General features: G+C 40.4%; 1 protein-coding gene across 2 annotated transcripts; it reads left to right on the top strand.

The window, feature by feature from the left end:
* Positions 1-346: 346 nt before the first annotated feature.
* Positions 347-5,399, top strand: LOC131362774 (uncharacterized). Of its 2 annotated transcripts, XM_058405044.1 has the most exons (9): positions 347-769; positions 1,333-1,593; positions 1,728-1,973; positions 2,053-2,298; positions 2,417-2,674; positions 2,787-3,089; positions 3,212-3,481; positions 3,610-3,693; positions 3,817-5,399. In XM_058405044.1, the coding sequence occupies exons 1-9, from the start codon at positions 363-365 to the stop codon at positions 3,854-3,856; spliced, it is 2,115 nt and encodes a 704-aa protein (XP_058261027.1). In that variant the 5' UTR covers positions 347-362; the 3' UTR covers positions 3,857-5,399. The 2 variants fall into 2 exon arrangements, with proteins under 2 accessions (XP_058261027.1, XP_058261028.1); XM_058405045.1 differs by lacking the exon at positions 3,610-3,693.
* Positions 5,400-17,336: the final 11,937 nt, after the last annotated feature.

The raw sequence follows: 17,336 nt of genomic DNA, 5'->3' as shown, positions 1-17,336 counted from the left end.
TCTGATGTTACTGCACCACTGACTGACCAGCAGAAAGAGAATTAATAATTTTTGGTCAGTTTATCATTATGATGAGAAGGTAGAGATTAGGATGACTAATGTGACCAAAACAGCAGATTATTTATTACTTATAAACCAAATCAGTATGAATTTGAAGTGAAATTATTTGCTCCTTAGTTTACTGTGACACATGCAGTAGTAAACTGGGTAAAGTGATGACTCTCACCACATCTTTATTAACCTGGTTACTGTCTTAAGTGATCTTTACACATTTTCAGTGTCTCTAGTTTTATTTTTGTGATATTCTTACTCATTAACATAATTCTTTTCTTTGAACTAGGATTTATTCACACTCTTCATCCATGCAGTTTTTGGAGAATCTGATCATCTCAGCAGTCGACTGTCATGCAGATAAAGGAGAGAGTTTTACTGAGCTGCTGGTGTCAGTGTGCAACTACGACACATTCCCTTTTGGAGAAAAGGATCATGGATTGCATCAAATACAGAGTGTTGTCCTGCTGGATCTGTTCTCACATGTGAAGCAGTATGAGAGTAAAACAGACAGGAGTGTCCTTCCAGCATTGCTGCCAGTTTACCGGTCACTTCCTGCAGTCTGGTCCATAAAGCTCTCAGAGAGAAAAGTCTCCCTCCTCCTAGAAGTGCTGAAACTCCAAACACAGAAGAAACCAGTGGAGCTGATAGACTGGTCAGATGAAGAGAGTGAAGTGAAGAGTTTCCTTCAGTGTCTGCCCTACATCTCACAGCTCAGGTTTGATCTGAATCCTGCATCTTTACAGATTAACCCCTACACCCTTGCTTATTAATATAAGTTTTGTTTAGTGTTAATAGAGACACAAAATCCAAAGAATTTTCTAGTGGACACTGTAATTCGTTGTCCATTATTATGTAAATTAGTTGAATAATTTGTTCATCTCATCTTCAAAAGAACTTTCCTAATTCTGATTAGTCATCTACATAATTGTATTTCATCTGTAACTGATAGTATTTTGAGTTGAAAATGGATAAAAATTTGTCTAAGCTCCTGTTTTGGTATCTTATTTAATATGACAACCTCGAATCAGCACTTTCAGTATTATGTTTAAGACAGTTAAACTTTAAAATCTGCAGGATTTTTCAGGTTACTCTTAGTTCTGATTTTTAGGAAACTAAACAGTAATTTATTTCATTTGTTTTCCCAGAATTCCACTGTAAAACCAGGATTTTGTGACTAATACATATAGTATCAGCTCTAGCATGTTATTTTGGAATTTTATAAACAACAATTTAAAAGTTGCTCCATTCATGTTTTTCATTAAACCTGTCTGTTTTTAGATGTGAAGAAAAGTTAATTCCATGTTTAAGTAAAGCAGCTGCTGACCACACAGAAGACACGAAGCTGGTGAGGGCTTTCTTTGCTGCTGTGGACTTCATCTTCATTATAGATTGGGTTTTAACCACTCGTGAGTGCAGGGCTGTGGGAAAATTACTGAATCTCTCAGACTCTAAACTCAAACTCACTCTGAAACCCCAAGCCATCTCTCTCCGAGGGGCCAGACTTCTCTTCAGACACACCACACACCTACAGAAACTCTGGTATGTGTTATTAATCAGTTTCTTTATTTTCACTCCAGTCTATGTAACATCATTAAGGTTTGACATGTTTTAGTGAAATTGATCTGGACTGTGAATTTCTCTTTGATGAATGTGTTTGTGTGAACGTTTGTCAGCCTGAGTGAGCGTGTGGTAGGGAGGATGGTACGAGCATTTCGAGCAGTGAGAGCCGGTGGCTCTTTGGTCATTGAGGAGCTCTGTCTGGACTTTAACAGCTCAAACCCAGAGATCTTCAGATTTCTGAGCAGTTTCTCCTCCCTCCTGAACATCTGGACTGTTCACTGTGTGAACCTCACTGAGTGCAGGATGGAGGCTCAGTCTCTCATCAGCCTCATGTGTCATCCTGGCCATTTAAATATCAGGTCAGTTCACAGTTTACATCTTTATTGTGGAAAAGTGGTCAGTATTTTTTATTTATAAACATCATGTGTCTGTGTGTAGATTATCAAAAGTGACTCTCCAGCAGTTTACTGGTCTGCTGTATGAGGCTCAGGATGGGGAACTGACCCGCTTTTTCCTGGAGAAGGTGGGAGGAGACCTGACTTCCTGTTCTCTCAGTTGGGAGGAGCTTGTCTATTTTCTCCAGCAGCGAGTTTGCCGCATTAGTGTGAACATCAGAAAGAGCAAAATCACATATAAACACACCAGAGAGATTCTTCCTCTACTGTCTGAAATTCAGTTTAAACGGTAAGAAGGTAGAAATGTAACGTGTAACAAATCTCATATTGTCTCTCCTGTATTGGATTAACAGAAGAATAATATTGAGAGTTAAATTTATGGATGGATGTGTTTGTAACCTCCACAGATTGAACCCCAGTGTTGCGCTGTCAATCATCAGAGAGATCTATGAGACTGGCTCTGCTCACTGTGTGTCCAGTCTGTTGAGTTCAGTACACAACTGTATCAACCTGAACAATACACAGCTGGACTCATACCACTGTACTGCCCTGTGCTTCACCCTCCAACACTGTACATCTGTCTCTCTGAGCCTGCTGTGGATCTCCATACCAGAGGGGGAGCTGGTGAAGATTCTGCCTCTGTTCAACAGAGTTTCTCAGCTCAGGTAACTCAGTGTTCACATGGACAATACCTGGAAAAGAAATTGAAATTGCAGTAATAGATACAAATACATAAACGTTTGTAACACTTAAAATGCTTCTTTTCTTTTCTCTCAGTGTTGACAGGTCCCTGTTGCTGAAGATACTCCACTGTTGCAGTATCTCTGAGCTCCAGCAGGGGGCAGCAGCAGCACTTTTCTCTGCTCTGCAGAACAGACTGGACTTCTCTTGTAGCACTGGATTAGATCTGAGCACAGAAACACAGAATAACACTCTGAATCTGACCACTGAGGACTGCAGAGACATCAGCACTGCCATCCAGAAATCTCATCAACATACAGAGCTCATTCTAGAGGACTGTGAGCTGGAGGACACTGGAGTGGACATGTTCTTTCTCATTCTACATACTGTGAGACTACGGTGAGACACACAGACAGGACAAAGCTCAGAAACTGAAATGTACATTGTGTGATTATTAAAGGTTTAACTGGCTGTGTTCTAAATAGTCTCTCTCTCTCTCTCTCTCTCTTGTTCTTACTCAGCTGTAGTAAACCTCTATTGCTCCGGTTCCTGGCTCTTCTCCGTGTGATGAATGAGTCAGACTGTATGAGACATGTTATGTCCCTCTCAAAGGCACTGAATGGAGAAATGGACCTCAGTGAGACACCTCTGGACCTCCATGACTATAGATCATTAGCTTTGTTTCTGGAATTTTCTGATGGTCTGTCAGAACTGGACCTCAGCCACTGCAAGCTCACTGATCACGGCCTGGAGCTGCTGTTACCACATCTGGATAAAGTAAAGGTCCTGGAGTGAGTATACACTGTGTGTGTGTGTGTGTGTGTGTGTGTGCGCGCATGTGTGTGTGTTTGAGAGTGTGTGTGTGTATTATCTGCAGTTACATTTGCACTCATTGTATGTGTATGTTTGTTGTTATTAGTCTGAGTCACAATACCATAGATGACCGTTTAGCAGGAAGAATCTACACAGTTGTTTCCACCAGCAGCAACATACAGACAGTTCAGTAGGTTTGTGCGTGTGTGGTTGTGGTGCTTGTACACACTTACTGTACACTGGATATATGTATATTGATGGTTATGGACCTTTTTAATCAAAGTTTAAATATATATATTTTTTGTGTGTTTAGACTCTTCGACAACAGAATTACTCATAAAGAGCCTTTCTAAAAGACAAGCGCTTCGAGATCTGGTGATGACCGTGGACTGTTTTCATACTTCTACTTAAACAGTATAAGGAGTAAAGAACTGTACATAAACAATTCAAAAAGAAAGAGACATCATTACTCTCTTGTCTTATTTCTACTGGTCTGTCCAATTAGTTTGAAGTATCATGGCTTGAGATATGAGACCAGTTATGTCTATTTAATTTCATTTTTATATTTGAAATCATGATTTTAGAAGTAGTAAGGAGGAAAGGAAATGGGGGTATGTGATTTATTTATTTTGCCTGTTACAACATTGAACATGGAGCTGGACCAATACTGGACCCCACATTACACATCTGTTTACCTTTATTTCTTGTAGGGTTCTTTATATTATTCTTCCTATTTATTAGAGGATCCACACCCTGCAGACATCAGATATTCAACAGCAGATATGATATGACTCCTCATTTGGGAATCTCTGATTTAATTTAGATTTGTCAGTTTGAAGAATAAGCTTGCTCCTCAGAATGAACTGTTTCTGATCAATCGATTGTACAGAAACATCTTTTACCACCAGATGAACACAAGGTGGCAACACAGACACAGAAATAAATTTAAACATGCCTCTCGTCAGTGTTAAAGCAATCTTTAACTGTCTTAGTTATAAAGCTTTTTTTTTACAGGATTTGGATGACTTGTGGAAAAGAATCTCTCTTTATTTAGATGTGAACTAGAACTGGATGGCACTTGGGGAAAGATGTAATTTTAGCTGTAGTTTAGTTTAATTATAGACCCTGTTTGATGTGTAGTCAAGATTTACATTTATTACCAATAAGAGATGATAAAAACATGTACAAAGATTATAGAAGTTAATATTTTTAAATACATTTTAGAGATGCTGCCCTGTGTACAGCACATGATCTGTGTGGGTGATATGGGAAGTGACAAAAGGGAAGTTTTAAAAGGAAAAGAGGAAGGTGAGTTCAGCAGAACAATGACACCAAACAACGCAAACGAAGAGTTAAAGGAGAAGAGCAGAGGAAACTTCTCCATGATGGAAACAACAGAGATGTTGCTGCATTTAGTCCACTGCCTCTCAAGCTCAACTCGACTAGCAGCCAAATTTGACAAATGGGAAAAGAGAGAGAGTACCCCTACTGTATATATCTATCCTATTTCTTTATATGTGTCTGTTTACATGTTATCTGTTTATTCCAAAAGAAATATTGTTAAATGCATAATAAAGAATGTAAAAAACAGCCAAAATTGCTGTGTGTGTAAGTGTAAAGACTATAGTAGTTGTGTCATTGTATTATAACAATGTGTGTGTCTTATTGTGTGTTTGTGTTTTAGAGACTGAGAGAAAGATAGAGAGTAGGGAATAAAGGTTATAATGAAAATGTGTTTGTCAGGTGAAGGTAACAAGGTCACCCCTCATCCTCCAGGTGTCCTTCATCCTTTCCCTTATTGTGAGGAGTGTGAGTATGGACCTGTCTCATTGCAATCTGGTAATAACAGTGCTTTCTGAGGCTGTCCTGTGCTTGATGAGCAGTATAAGGTCTCTCTCTCTCTCTCTCTCTCTCTCCCCACCCCAGTGTTTATCTTTCATGCTCTCACTCTCTTTAATAATTGTTCTGTGGTTTTGTAATTACTGTGGGATTCTACAGCATGTCTATCTATCTATCTATCTATCTATCTATCTATCTATCTATCTATCTATCTATCTATCTATCTATCTATCTATCTATCTATCTATCTATCTATCTATCTATCTATCCACACTTGTAATTCTGAATGTATGCCCATATGTCTTGAATGATATCAGCTTGTAGTCACAAGGAAATTTATGTTTTGGCAGCAAATACATTATAAAACTTTAAAATGCTATTTGAGACTAATTAAAGATATAGCTTATTTACACTGACCACATGAACACTTAAACTGTGTTGTGTAGTGTAGTAGATCAGCACTTGGTCAGATTATCATTCAAACTGCGGACATCGTGTCTGGAGAAAAGAGAGCGTCAAATGAACAAAATTAGGCAATAGCATAACAAAGCAAATGTAAAATGTATTAAAACCGTATGTTGCAGGTGACTCGAGTGGGTTTGTAATTACTGTGGAAGAATGTTGATTCACTTATTAATCGAATCCCATATACACTTCCTTTAAACTAGGTCATTTCCTGAATGTTGTATTTGAAATTCTTCTACAGTATTAGCAAAGTTCTGAAAGTGAAGTTTGCTATAGAAATGACATTTAGAATAAACATGTTAATATAAACCTCAGCGACCATCACTGTATCACAGTTATACAGTTATAGAAAATGAATTAAACACTACTATGGTATTAATTGTCAATATTGCACAATGCTTTCCCTTTTTTGATCCACACAGCAGTCTCCACAGTGAATTTTTGGAAGGATTATTTGGATAATTAACAAATCCACACTTTCTCTGTCAACCAATATTTGAAGTACTTTGTTTTACTTTCGTTTTTGTCGTGTTTCCTGTCCAGTAGTAGTGATGAGCAAAACTTGATGAGATTTTGAAGTCTGTTGATCATCTACTCAGGTTTCTTGAAAAAATCATGAAAAATCTCACTCCTGCTATCTGTCACATTAGAGGTAAGAGATCGTCTTCACAGGAAGCTGTGCTGTGTATTTAAAAAAAGTTCAACCAAGCAGAAAACATTTAACACACCCATAGATCTAAGTACAGAACCCAGAGTCAGAAGGTAAACGTGGTGACTGGGGGTGACAGCAGCAGAGAGATGGAACAAGGGTCTGAAGTCTATTTGTAGATGAGGACTTGAAAAGGTGACAGTGAGGAAAACAGGTAGTGATTGATCTGTTTGCTTAAAGGGCACCAAGTGAGCCAAAGGGTGATGGGGGTTCCCTTTAACAACAGAGTGACCTCAAATAAAGGAGAAAGAGATAAACACATGCAAGACAGCCACACGATGCAGGGAGTATGAGGATGCAGCCAAGCAGAAGGGAGGTAAAAGGTGACAGGAAGTACCTGGGGAACTGCTCACAGATGGCTGGACTAGAAGAGAGTTGAATATGCTCAATCAACTGAAGAGGAGAACATTCAGAAGGACAAAAATAAATGTGATCAAAGGGCAGATGAGAATACTTTCTGATTTGTAGGGTTTGTTGATGTCATCCCTGTTGTTCTAGCATGAGGATTAGCTGAAAAACTGTAAATGGAAGATGTGCACAGGATGTATGATATTAGCCACTGTGTTTACTGCTCAAGACAACTGAACAAATTCTTCAGTGCCACATGGAATACACTTTTTTAAACTCTTGTGTATACTTATATAATAAGCACCAACAGGTGGTTTATTAGCATCTCTGCAGCTTAGCCTGTAAGTCTCTTCTCATCACACAGGGCTTTAAACAGAGTTAAGGATTTAATATTAAAATTATGTAGGAAAGTCTCTATGTCTCAGTTGTACCTAAGGAATTAAATGCTAGTGAGATTTTCATATGCAGGGCAGAGTCACATATAATTAAATTAAACAAAGTAATTATGTAAATATTGACATATTTTCAAAATGTTCTTGAAATCCCTTTTGTTACTTTTCAGGCCAGATCTCCAGAAAGTCGAGTATGTGTTAGATCCTAATGAAGTGCTCTGTAATAAAGTATAACAGCTGTTTAAGCAGTAAAATCCTGGAAGGCTTTTTATTTTAAGACACTGTGGTGTTCCATTGAGTCTAACCTTGAGCCCAACTAGTAATTATATTCATTTGAGACTTTTTATAATCTCCTTAGATAAGTATTCATATCAAAGAAATAATATTCTATAAAAAGTATTATAAGTAACTCTATTATTATAAGAATTTCTTATTCATTTGATATCAAATTTAATATTCACCATATTCATTAAAATTAATTTTTTGTGATACATTCTAAAAAGAACTAACTGATGATCAAGTAGAGATTTAACATAAAACTTAGAAGTAATAATATATTTAAAAAAATAAGTAAATAACAGCTGAGTATATCACTTTTTAGAGTTAATAAACAGCTATAAAATTTTGTAGTTATTTGTTTCTTTTAGGAGGTGCAGACTGTATGACCTTCAAATCAACTTTATTCTTTGTAATACTCAGCAAAAATAGGAAGTGACTCTCGGCTCTTTCCTCTCCTGTGATAACACAATAACACAAACAATCGAGGGATGGAAGTGTGTGAGGGCTCGACTTTGTTACAAGGTCACTGTCAAATGGCTGGTAAAATGTTCCATTTTTAAATGGTGTGTTGTTTGAAGTCCCGAGAGAGGTGAGGAAGGACGGTTATGGTACGTCCCAGCGCTGCATGCTGATAAAGGTTTATGGTATGGCCCAGTGTAATAATGTAATAATGGTGACTTTGTAACTTGAAGCGAGGATTCGCAGGGTTATAGCCCTCCAGGCACGCATTGTAAAAACACAAAGACTATAGGAAAGATGGAGGAGAGTGAGGTCCAGTCTGCAGTCACTAGGGGCCTCTTTTTTTTGTCTCTCAAGGTGAAAATGGCTCAGCAGCCAGCGGCAATGAACAAGTCACTAATTATTCCAAATGATAGAGTCACACAGTCCTGATTACAATAACAGTGTCACCTCCCTCTTTAACCTTTCCTTAAAGTTCTTTTCTTACTTTGTCTCTTTGAGTTTTGTTTCTCTAATTGAATATCATCTAGGTTACTGCCTGCATTGATGGTCAGAAAAAAGTAATAAAACCATTTGTTTTAGCTAATAATCATTGATGGTTAATGTTACCACATGAAACCTTACATTATTTTTTTGATTCATATAATAAAGTGTACCATTTTTGTCCCTTTTATACCACACCATTTTGCCAGCAATTACAAAATTCAATTTATTAAATTAGATAAGATTAATTGAATCAGATTAATTCATTCACTGTGGAATGTCCATTAAAACAAGTTGCTAAGGGTGTTTGGCACGATACTCTTGGCACAGCAGTGGATCAAAAATGCCCCATACTGGGATCCAGCACCTTTTCCCATGTTGTAACATAGCCACTGGTGTCGGGCCACCCGAGGTAACATTTTGGTCCCACCACAGATGGAACACTTCCATTTTTTAGAACATTTAAGCAGTGTGCAGACCACGCTACTTTCAGAAGTATTGTCCAATCACAAGAGATACCAAGCCACTGCAAAACATTCTGCTGCTTGGATTACCTGTGTTTGAGTTTTATTGAACTTGTGTGTATTAGTTTTGGTTTCTGATTTGTGCCTGTCATTGAGGAATTAATCTCTGCACATGGATCCTAATCAACCTGCTGCTGGAGAGAAGTTACAGAATACTTCACTGTCTGTGGATCCAGCAGAGTATGCCCATCTTCAGGAGGTGATAGCTCACCAGGGGGCTATCATCCAAGCATATCAGGATCAGCTGGCTGCATTGCAAGCTGCTGCCATGTTTCAGCAGCAAGCCATACCTGCTTGAATGACCCCACCAGCCCCTGCCGGACCCATACGCAGTTAGTACGCATGGCTCTGCTGGTGAAGTTTGATGGCTCCGCGGACTGCTGTCACAGCTTTTTGTGGCAGTGCAATAATTTCTTTGCTCACCAACCGGATGGTTTTCATGAGGAATCTACTAAGTGTGCATTCCTGATATCACTGCTAACCGGGAGGGCTCTCGACTGGACTTCTGCTCTTTGGGATCATGACCTGCAGGTAAAAACTTCATTCACATATTTCACAGGCTTTATCCGGGATTTTTTGGAGTACCCTGCAGGGGAGCACAATATATCGGTACACCTGTTGGAATTACGCCAGGGCTCCGAGGCTGCAGAGTGGCTGGAATGATGTGCCGCTTCTGGCCGTGTTTAGAAAGGGACTCAATGCAACCCTGCAGACGGACACACATGCCACCCTTTCTGAGTACATTACCACTACCTTCCGCCTGGATAACCTGTTACCCCAGAATCACAGTGGCCCATGTTCACACATCGGATTCCAACCAGGGGAGGAGGGTCGGAGTTTCAAGGAAGATGAGATGGAGCCAAAGCAGTTAGGTCATGCCCAGGCATCTCAGGAGGAATGTCTGATTATGTTTTCAGTGCGGAAGGTCAGGCCATCAACTCGCTGCATGTCCTGAAAGAATCTCAAAGCCCCAGATGAGTGGAAAAGATTTGCATACTTGTTTTATGCTGCAAGTGATTCTGCACCATGATCAGGGTTCTTCTCTGTTTGCAGCCCTAGTGGACTCTGGTGCGGCCGTCAATTTGATTGACCACCGTCTCATGGAGGAGCTTCACCTTCCTACTTGTCCTTGCAAGACTTCACTATGAGTGATGACCATGCACAATCGACCAACTGGGAGGAGCCTCAGCACTCGCCAGATCACTCCACTCACCCTCCAGGTCGGCGTACTACCCTGTTCTTCATGATTTCATCACCCACAAATCCTGTCAACCTGGGCTTTTCCTGGCTCCAGCCTCATGACCCTCAGGTGTCCTGGAAGGAAAGGTAACTGATTTGCTGATCACCATGTTGTTTGAAAAGAAAAGAAGGATGGCAGTCTTCAACCCTGCATTGACTATAGGGGCCTTAATGCTATCACAGTGCACTACCCCTACCCGTTACGGTGCTAGAGCAGCTACAAGAGGCCCAAATATTCACCAAGCTGGACTTGTGTAGCACTGACAATTTGGTATGGATCCGAGAAGGGGATGAGTGGAAGACCGCCTTTCACACCACTAAGGGGCACTACAAGTATATGCCTTATGGACTCATGAATGCACCAACAGTGTTTCAGGCCTTCATAAACAAAACTCTCAAGGACATGATTGGGTGTTATGTCATAGCATATTGATGACATACTGATCTACTCCACCTCCTATGATGTCCACGTTCGCCATGTGAGAACCATGATGACTCGGCTGCTACTTCACCAGTTGTTTGTGAAAGCAAAAAAGTGCGAGTTCCACAAAGAATCCAGTATTTTTCTGGGCTATGCAATTTCGCGGAGGGGAGTAGAAATGGAGGTTAGAGTGATTACAGAACTGGCCCAAACCGACGACAATTAAGAGTTGCAGCAGTTCCTGGGGTTTGTGAACTTTTACCGTTGGTTCATCCAGAATTAAAGCACAGCACCCATATTGAGACACCCTGACCCCAGCTGTCCGGTTATCATGGAAGTGGACTCCTCCAGCTGTGGGATCAGGGCTGTGCTCTCCCAGTGCCATGGAAATCTGGGGAAGACTTACTTCTGTGCATGAAGCTGACCCCGGCAGAAGCTAATTATGATGTTGGGAACTGGGAGCTGCTCTCAATTAAGGCAGCGCTGGAAGAGTGGCACCACTGGCTAGAGGGGGCCCGGCATCCATTCCAGACAAATGGACTATAGGAACTTGGAATATCTCCATAGTTCCCAATGGCTGAACCCGCATCAAGCCAGATGGGCTCTCTTCTTTACAAGGCTCCAGTTTACAGTCACATATAAGCCTGGGCCAAAGAACAGCAAGGTGGATGCCTTGTCTTGGCACGATCCCCCGAGCTCCCCTGTACTTCCAGAATCTACACGGCCCCTTTCAGTTATTCGGTGGAACAATGTAGAGGAGAGTCAGCAGGCACAGGCTGACGAGCCCCCTTCATCTGCATGCCCAGCTGAGAGACTGTATGTGCCCACCTTGCTACGCCCCCGGGTGGTAAACTTTTTGTACAAGGCACCCAGCTTGGGCCACCCGGGTGTATGATGCAACACCACCCTTGTACAGAATCTTTTCTGGTCGCCCTCATTATCCCAGGATGTGGCAGGTTATGTAGAATTGTGCACAACTTGTGCCCAGTGCAGGATGAGTCATCAGCTCCCCACGGGACTCTTGGAACCCCCACCTATTCCTCGTCTGCCTTGGTCCAACATGACAATAGATTTTGTCACTGACCTCCCAGACTCAAGAAGGCACAACATGATCTTACTGGCCACAGACCAGTTCTCTGAAGGGACTTCCCATGCCCTGGAAACTGCAACAGTTTTGTTTGACCAGGTCTTCCGCAACTATGGGCTTCCGGAAGACATAGTATCTGACCGTGGGTCTCAGTTCACATCCCGAGTTTGGAAGGAATTTTGTACGCAGCTGTGAATTAATGTAAGTCTGAGTTCCAGTTATCACCCACAATCTAATGGGCAAACAGAATGACTCAATCAGGAGATTGGCTGGCACCTGTGGCCTTACTGCAGTTGAGAACAGCAGCGATGGATTGAGTTCCTCCCTTGGGCAGAGTATGCTCAGAACTCCCTCACTGACCCATCAATGCAGTTCTCTCCATTTCAGTGCATTCTGGGCTACTGGGTATGGCCCTGAGGAACACTCCTGAATTGACACTGGCAACATCCTGGACCCCTCACTAGTGAAGGAGTTCCATTGTCGCCATCCCAACTATCCTGCCCTATGGCCCCAGGGGCGCCCTCACTGTAGAACACTAGGAGCTGTTCCTGGGGGGTGGGGGGTGCCACTGTAACACCACCACCAAAGGAACACTTCCAAGGTTTTTTGTCACATTTAAGTGTCATGTGGACAAAATCACAAAACATTCTGCTCTTTGGATTACCTGTGTTTGACCTTCATGAATGTTCCAAATTATCGTGTATTGGATTTTTCGTTTCGGACTGACGTTAGTGTTTAGGTTTTCCCGGTATAGAAGTCGTGTGTGGTCGTTTCGGTTTCCGATTCATGCCTGTCATTGAAGAATTAATCTTTGCACATGGATCCTAATCAACCAAGAATCAGTCAAGAATCTGTAGGCAGGCTGTCATTCAATGTGTAGAAGATTAGTGGGTGTGGAAGGACAGATGTTTTCAACTATGGGGATTCGGGTGACTGCTTTAAACTTGGGGACATGAAAGGATGGTACAAGATAGCAGTGGCCTGATGCTTGAATGTAACATTATTAATTCTTTGGAGAACTCTGACTGGGATGATGTTGTGGGGTGTCTGCCTTTTGCTAGTATTTAATGTTTAGCAGAGATCCACACTCTATACCAGGTTCATTTTGCACTATAGTACCTCAACGTCTGTCTGTGAATTTTTTGTTCCTGTGCCATTTGATCAAGGTTTTGGTGTCCACCTCACACATATGCTCTTCTGACTGCAGAGGAGTTGATGGGGTTGGCACTCCACTGGAATGGGAAAGATTGAAACATAAAGCACACTTGAAGTGCATTAGATTTGGGGCATCTTCTCCCCAACCTAATTATTGGCACAATTTGTCAGGAAGTAGACCACTTCTTTAGTAACCTCTTGACCTAGACATTGTCTCTAGGGTGATATCTTTATGTAAGGCTGAAAAATACTGAAAGATGTGAACTGGATTCCCGGTCACTAATTATGTAAGTTTGAAATCCTGGTCTATGACCATCATTATGAACATGTTACATAGAAATAGAGGAAGCAATGAAGCTAATAACAATATTGGATGGATACAGGAACATATGACTGAGAGAGCATAAGCTGATCTTTTGTGCATAATGTGGCAGGTGTGGTGGTTACCCATTTTAGGAATTTGCTTCTTAACTTAGCAGTCACATACTTGACCACACATTGTACAATGACTGGGTTGTTTGCCCTGGTGTGTTAATGATTTCCAGGTCAATTTACAAGATAATGCTCCCACAAAACAGGCTGCTTTTCTGTGTCCTCCTTGGGAGGAGCAGGATACAAATGGTAGAGGGAGTCTCTTCAAGTGATCCTGAAAAATAGGAAAAGAATAAAAATTTTGAGAAGAGCAATGCCCACCTTGCCTGGGGTGACCTGAGCATATTAGCAATTTAATTGTATTCCAGATTCTTGTAGCCCTGTATATCATGAATGGTGTTGGGCTCCTTCTAGTAACACTATTCCATTCCTACTAGGCCTGTTTCAATGCAAGATGTTCTTGATTGCTTACGTTTAATTTAGTCAGATACTAATTCCTAGAAAAGAATGCCACTGGGTGAAGTTTTCGATATACAGTTGGCTCTCTAGAAGCTGTGCTAAAACCTTTCTGGTGTGGGATACATGAATTTCCTTGGCTGGGGAGTATATGAAAATATCAATGTAGAAGATGACAAACTTGTATAACTGCTAAATATTTAAGTCTTTTTGAGTTACTCCAGTGTGGCAGAGACCAGAGGCACTGGCTAACACTATTTGACTGAGGTTTGGTTTAATAAATTAGTGCATGGTTTGAGACATTCCCCTTTATTCCACAAAGAAGATTCCAGCAATTGTGGCTGAGGTGGAGGGAACAATGTACCCTTGATTCAGTACTTTTGTGCTGTATTGCTCTATGGCTTCTATAGTTGAAAAGGGATAGATTAGGTTAAAAGAGGGGCATAGCCTTGGTTTTGCTGCGGTGATTAGAGGATGAGTTCTCTCTCAGACCAGGAACTCTGTGAATCATAAATATACATCTGGCACAATAGGAAATTTTTAGTGATGGTGACTAGAAAGGAGATTTGGAATGCTCTGGCTCAGAGAACAAATGGCACTGTGAAATGTGTTATAGACCTCTGATCTAAAGCTCTGACCACCATCTAAAGCTTGGATGTAGGAGGTGTTGCAGATTCAATCTTAAGATGAGGGAGCTGTCAATGAAGTTGCTAGTTCAGTGCAATTAGTGCTGAAATATTAGATAGACTTTCTGCATAGATATGGCAAAATTTTGGTTCAAGTTTTTCGGAACACCCGGCATGTTGAAGAAAGAAGAATCAACTTGCTCTGTGCTGGACTGTGAAGGCTTAGACTTAGGACAGACTGGGAATATTGTTACATGATTGTACTATTATATTTATATTACTAAATTAATAAACTAAACTTTTCTTAATAATTTTGCATTAAAAAGCACAAAAATGTATAAATTGCCACAAAATTAGCCGTAAACACTTTTGCAGGATTTCGCAGATCTGCAAATTAGTTAGGTCCCAAAGAATATTTCGCGGATCAGTGAAGATGCGAATCGTGAGACGTGGATCTACGAGGTATTACTGTAAACCGAGCGAATTTATTTGAGCTATCATTAGAGGACCCTCAATGTATAATCTGACATGGAGATCATTCATTATCACTCTGTCTGTTATAGATTTCAGTCAAGATATTGTTATTGGTATTTTATTACAAATCTGTTGGGAGCACTAGAGATTTAGAGTATGTGGTTTGTATCTTTGGATGAAAATGTTCCAAATTTGGTCTCTCAGTGAGCCTTCCATTATACGTGTGCTAATTTCAGTACCATGTTTCGGTCTGTTTCCCTCTAGACCTTTAATTAAACAGCAAACTGAAATAGGCACAACATATTTCAATCATATGTTGTACAAGGCACAACATATGATTGAAATATGTATTACAATACAGTATTAATAAACTGCCAGAGTTTTTGCTCAAAGTAAAGGGAACGCTTCATTCTCAGAGCATGTTCATTTGGAAACGCAACCCTGTGGCTGTCAGACTCTATTACAGCACTCAGAGACCATACAAAAGTCAATAGAGGGAGAGAGAGAGAGGGAGGGAGAGAGAGAGAGAGGAGAAAGGATAAAAGAGATGGATGTGATGAAATACAATGCCAAGGGGATGGAAAAATAGGTAGTGTGATAAAGATGATGAAAAAGGAAGATTGTGAGAGAAGGAGGGAAACTGGGTAATAAAGAGAGATAAAGAGAGAGGTAGAGAACCAAAGGATGAGTCTGCCAAAGGGAGAAGGGCTTGTGTATTTCTGCACTGTTTGCATGCAGAACATTTAAAGAGTGGGAAGAGTTCTGAAAAGTTCTGAAAAGTTCTGAAACTCCTCTGTCCTGAAGATGTATGGAGGTTCCAGCTTTAGCTCTGACTATTCCCAGTGCTGACACTGGAGACTCCTTCAGTTTATGTTAAGCTCCTGTAAATGTCCCAGTAGATGAGCTGTTACTATAGAAACGAAAACATAAAATGAATGCTTTACTATGCTATACAGAAATTTAGCAATATTTCCTTCAGTTTAAAAAAAATTATAAATGCAATTTTAAATGCTAAAAAATTAAACTCTTGTTCTGAGCTCCTCAGGTGTCATCTATCTTCAAACATCACATCACTTTCGAAACTGAGAATGGCAGCAGAGAAAAAAACAAGATCATCATCATCAGCAGCAGTCCTGCAGAGGGAGATGGAGTAATTAGCCAAGTGGTAATTGCTGAAGACCAGATGAACATGGTGCATCAGAGGGTTTCTCTCAGACAGACTGTTTCCTGTGTTTGACTGCTCTTCTGGGAGAAAATGCTGGGATTCTCTTTGCTTCCTCTGTCTCTCTCTTATTCATGTACCTTTTTTCAAAGACAGAGTTTGGTTTGTAACAGGTGCTGCTGAATATTCATCACCAGAACTGCTTACCTGTTTCTAATCACTCACAATATGCCTGCGCTCACAATCTGTCAATCATTCAGAGCTCCAAAATGGCCTGCACGCTACACTGGTTATGGAAATTCATTGGCATGTGGATGGAGTGTTCCTCACCTGAACCCTGATTAGGGTCATAAAACCGTGCGTTTACTGCTATGATTCATGACTTTCTGGACAGCAAAAATGTAACTAGAGGAGAAAATAAAATTGTAATGTACTGTGCTGTGGCTTTACTGCATCAGTAATCAATTTTATTTGCTAATATACTTAATATTACTGACTGTGAGGAGGTCTATTTCATGTTGATCATTACTAGGTCACATGACCATAATATATACACTCACTGTCCACTTTATTAGGAACAGCTGAACATTCTCACATCAGCCAATCATGTGGCAACGGCACAGTGCATGACATCATTTACGATTTTATGCATTGCACCACTGCCACCTGATTGGTTGATTAGATAACTGTATAGATGCATGCCACATACTTTTAAAGGTTGTCTATATTTTATTGAGAGCAAGCAGTTACTAGAGTGTCTCTATAATGAAAATGTCTTTGCCTCCATGATAATTCTGAGATTTTTTCTACTGCTTATTTAACAGGACTGTAAAATATGATGGAATCTTTCCAGACATGGAATAATATATATATAATATACAACATATTGAAATGACAGAGACAAGGACAGGACTAAAATAAAAAAAAAAAAGGCCACTAATAATTACCACACCTACACATGCAAAAAAAATCCTGCCAGAATAGAGCTTAAAACCTAAAGGCAGTAACCATAATTAGTCTTACATGCACGACCGCTTATAGAATATCTGTGTATGTAGTTATTAAGCTCTTTGCCTGAGCAGCTAATTACAGGAAATGAGGCATCTGAAATATTTATCATCAATTGCATGTGGACAAATTGTACCACTTGTTTATTGTCTAGAAAGATACAGAACAACCACTGGAAACAGAGATGAGTGTGATCTGAAGAAAGACTGACGCCAAGGTGAGAGATGATGAGTTCATTAAAATGAAAATGGCAGATAGTCCAATGGGGAAGAAAAACACAGGCAGAGAGAGACTGATGACGTTTTGTTCTTTTCTCATATCTAGCATGTGTACAA

This window comes from Hemibagrus wyckioides, linkage group LG12 (genome assembly GCF_019097595.1).
Source record: "Hemibagrus wyckioides isolate EC202008001 linkage group LG12, SWU_Hwy_1.0, whole genome shotgun sequence".
NCBI classification, from domain to species: Eukaryota; Metazoa; Chordata; class Actinopteri; order Siluriformes; family Bagridae; genus Hemibagrus; species Hemibagrus wyckioides.
The sequence above is the reverse complement of the archived record's forward strand: the minus strand, read 5'-3'. Positions and strand labels throughout refer to the sequence as shown.

What these genes read in the sequence shown, in the direction of transcription:
- LOC131362774 (XM_058405044.1), top strand. Translation starts at nt 363, where the DNA reads ATGCAGTTTTTGGAGAATCTGATCATCTCAGCAGTCGACTGTCATGCA. An exon ending in AACAGAGTTTCTCAGCTCAG is followed by an intron (nt 2,675 to 2,786) that starts GTAACTCAGTGT and finishes CTTTTCTCTCAG; the next exon opens with TGTTGACAGGTCCCTGTTGC. An exon ending in AGCAACATACAGACAGTTCA is followed by an intron (nt 3,694 to 3,816) that starts GTAGGTTTGTGC and finishes TTGTGTGTTTAG; the next exon opens with ACTCTTCGACAACAGAATTA.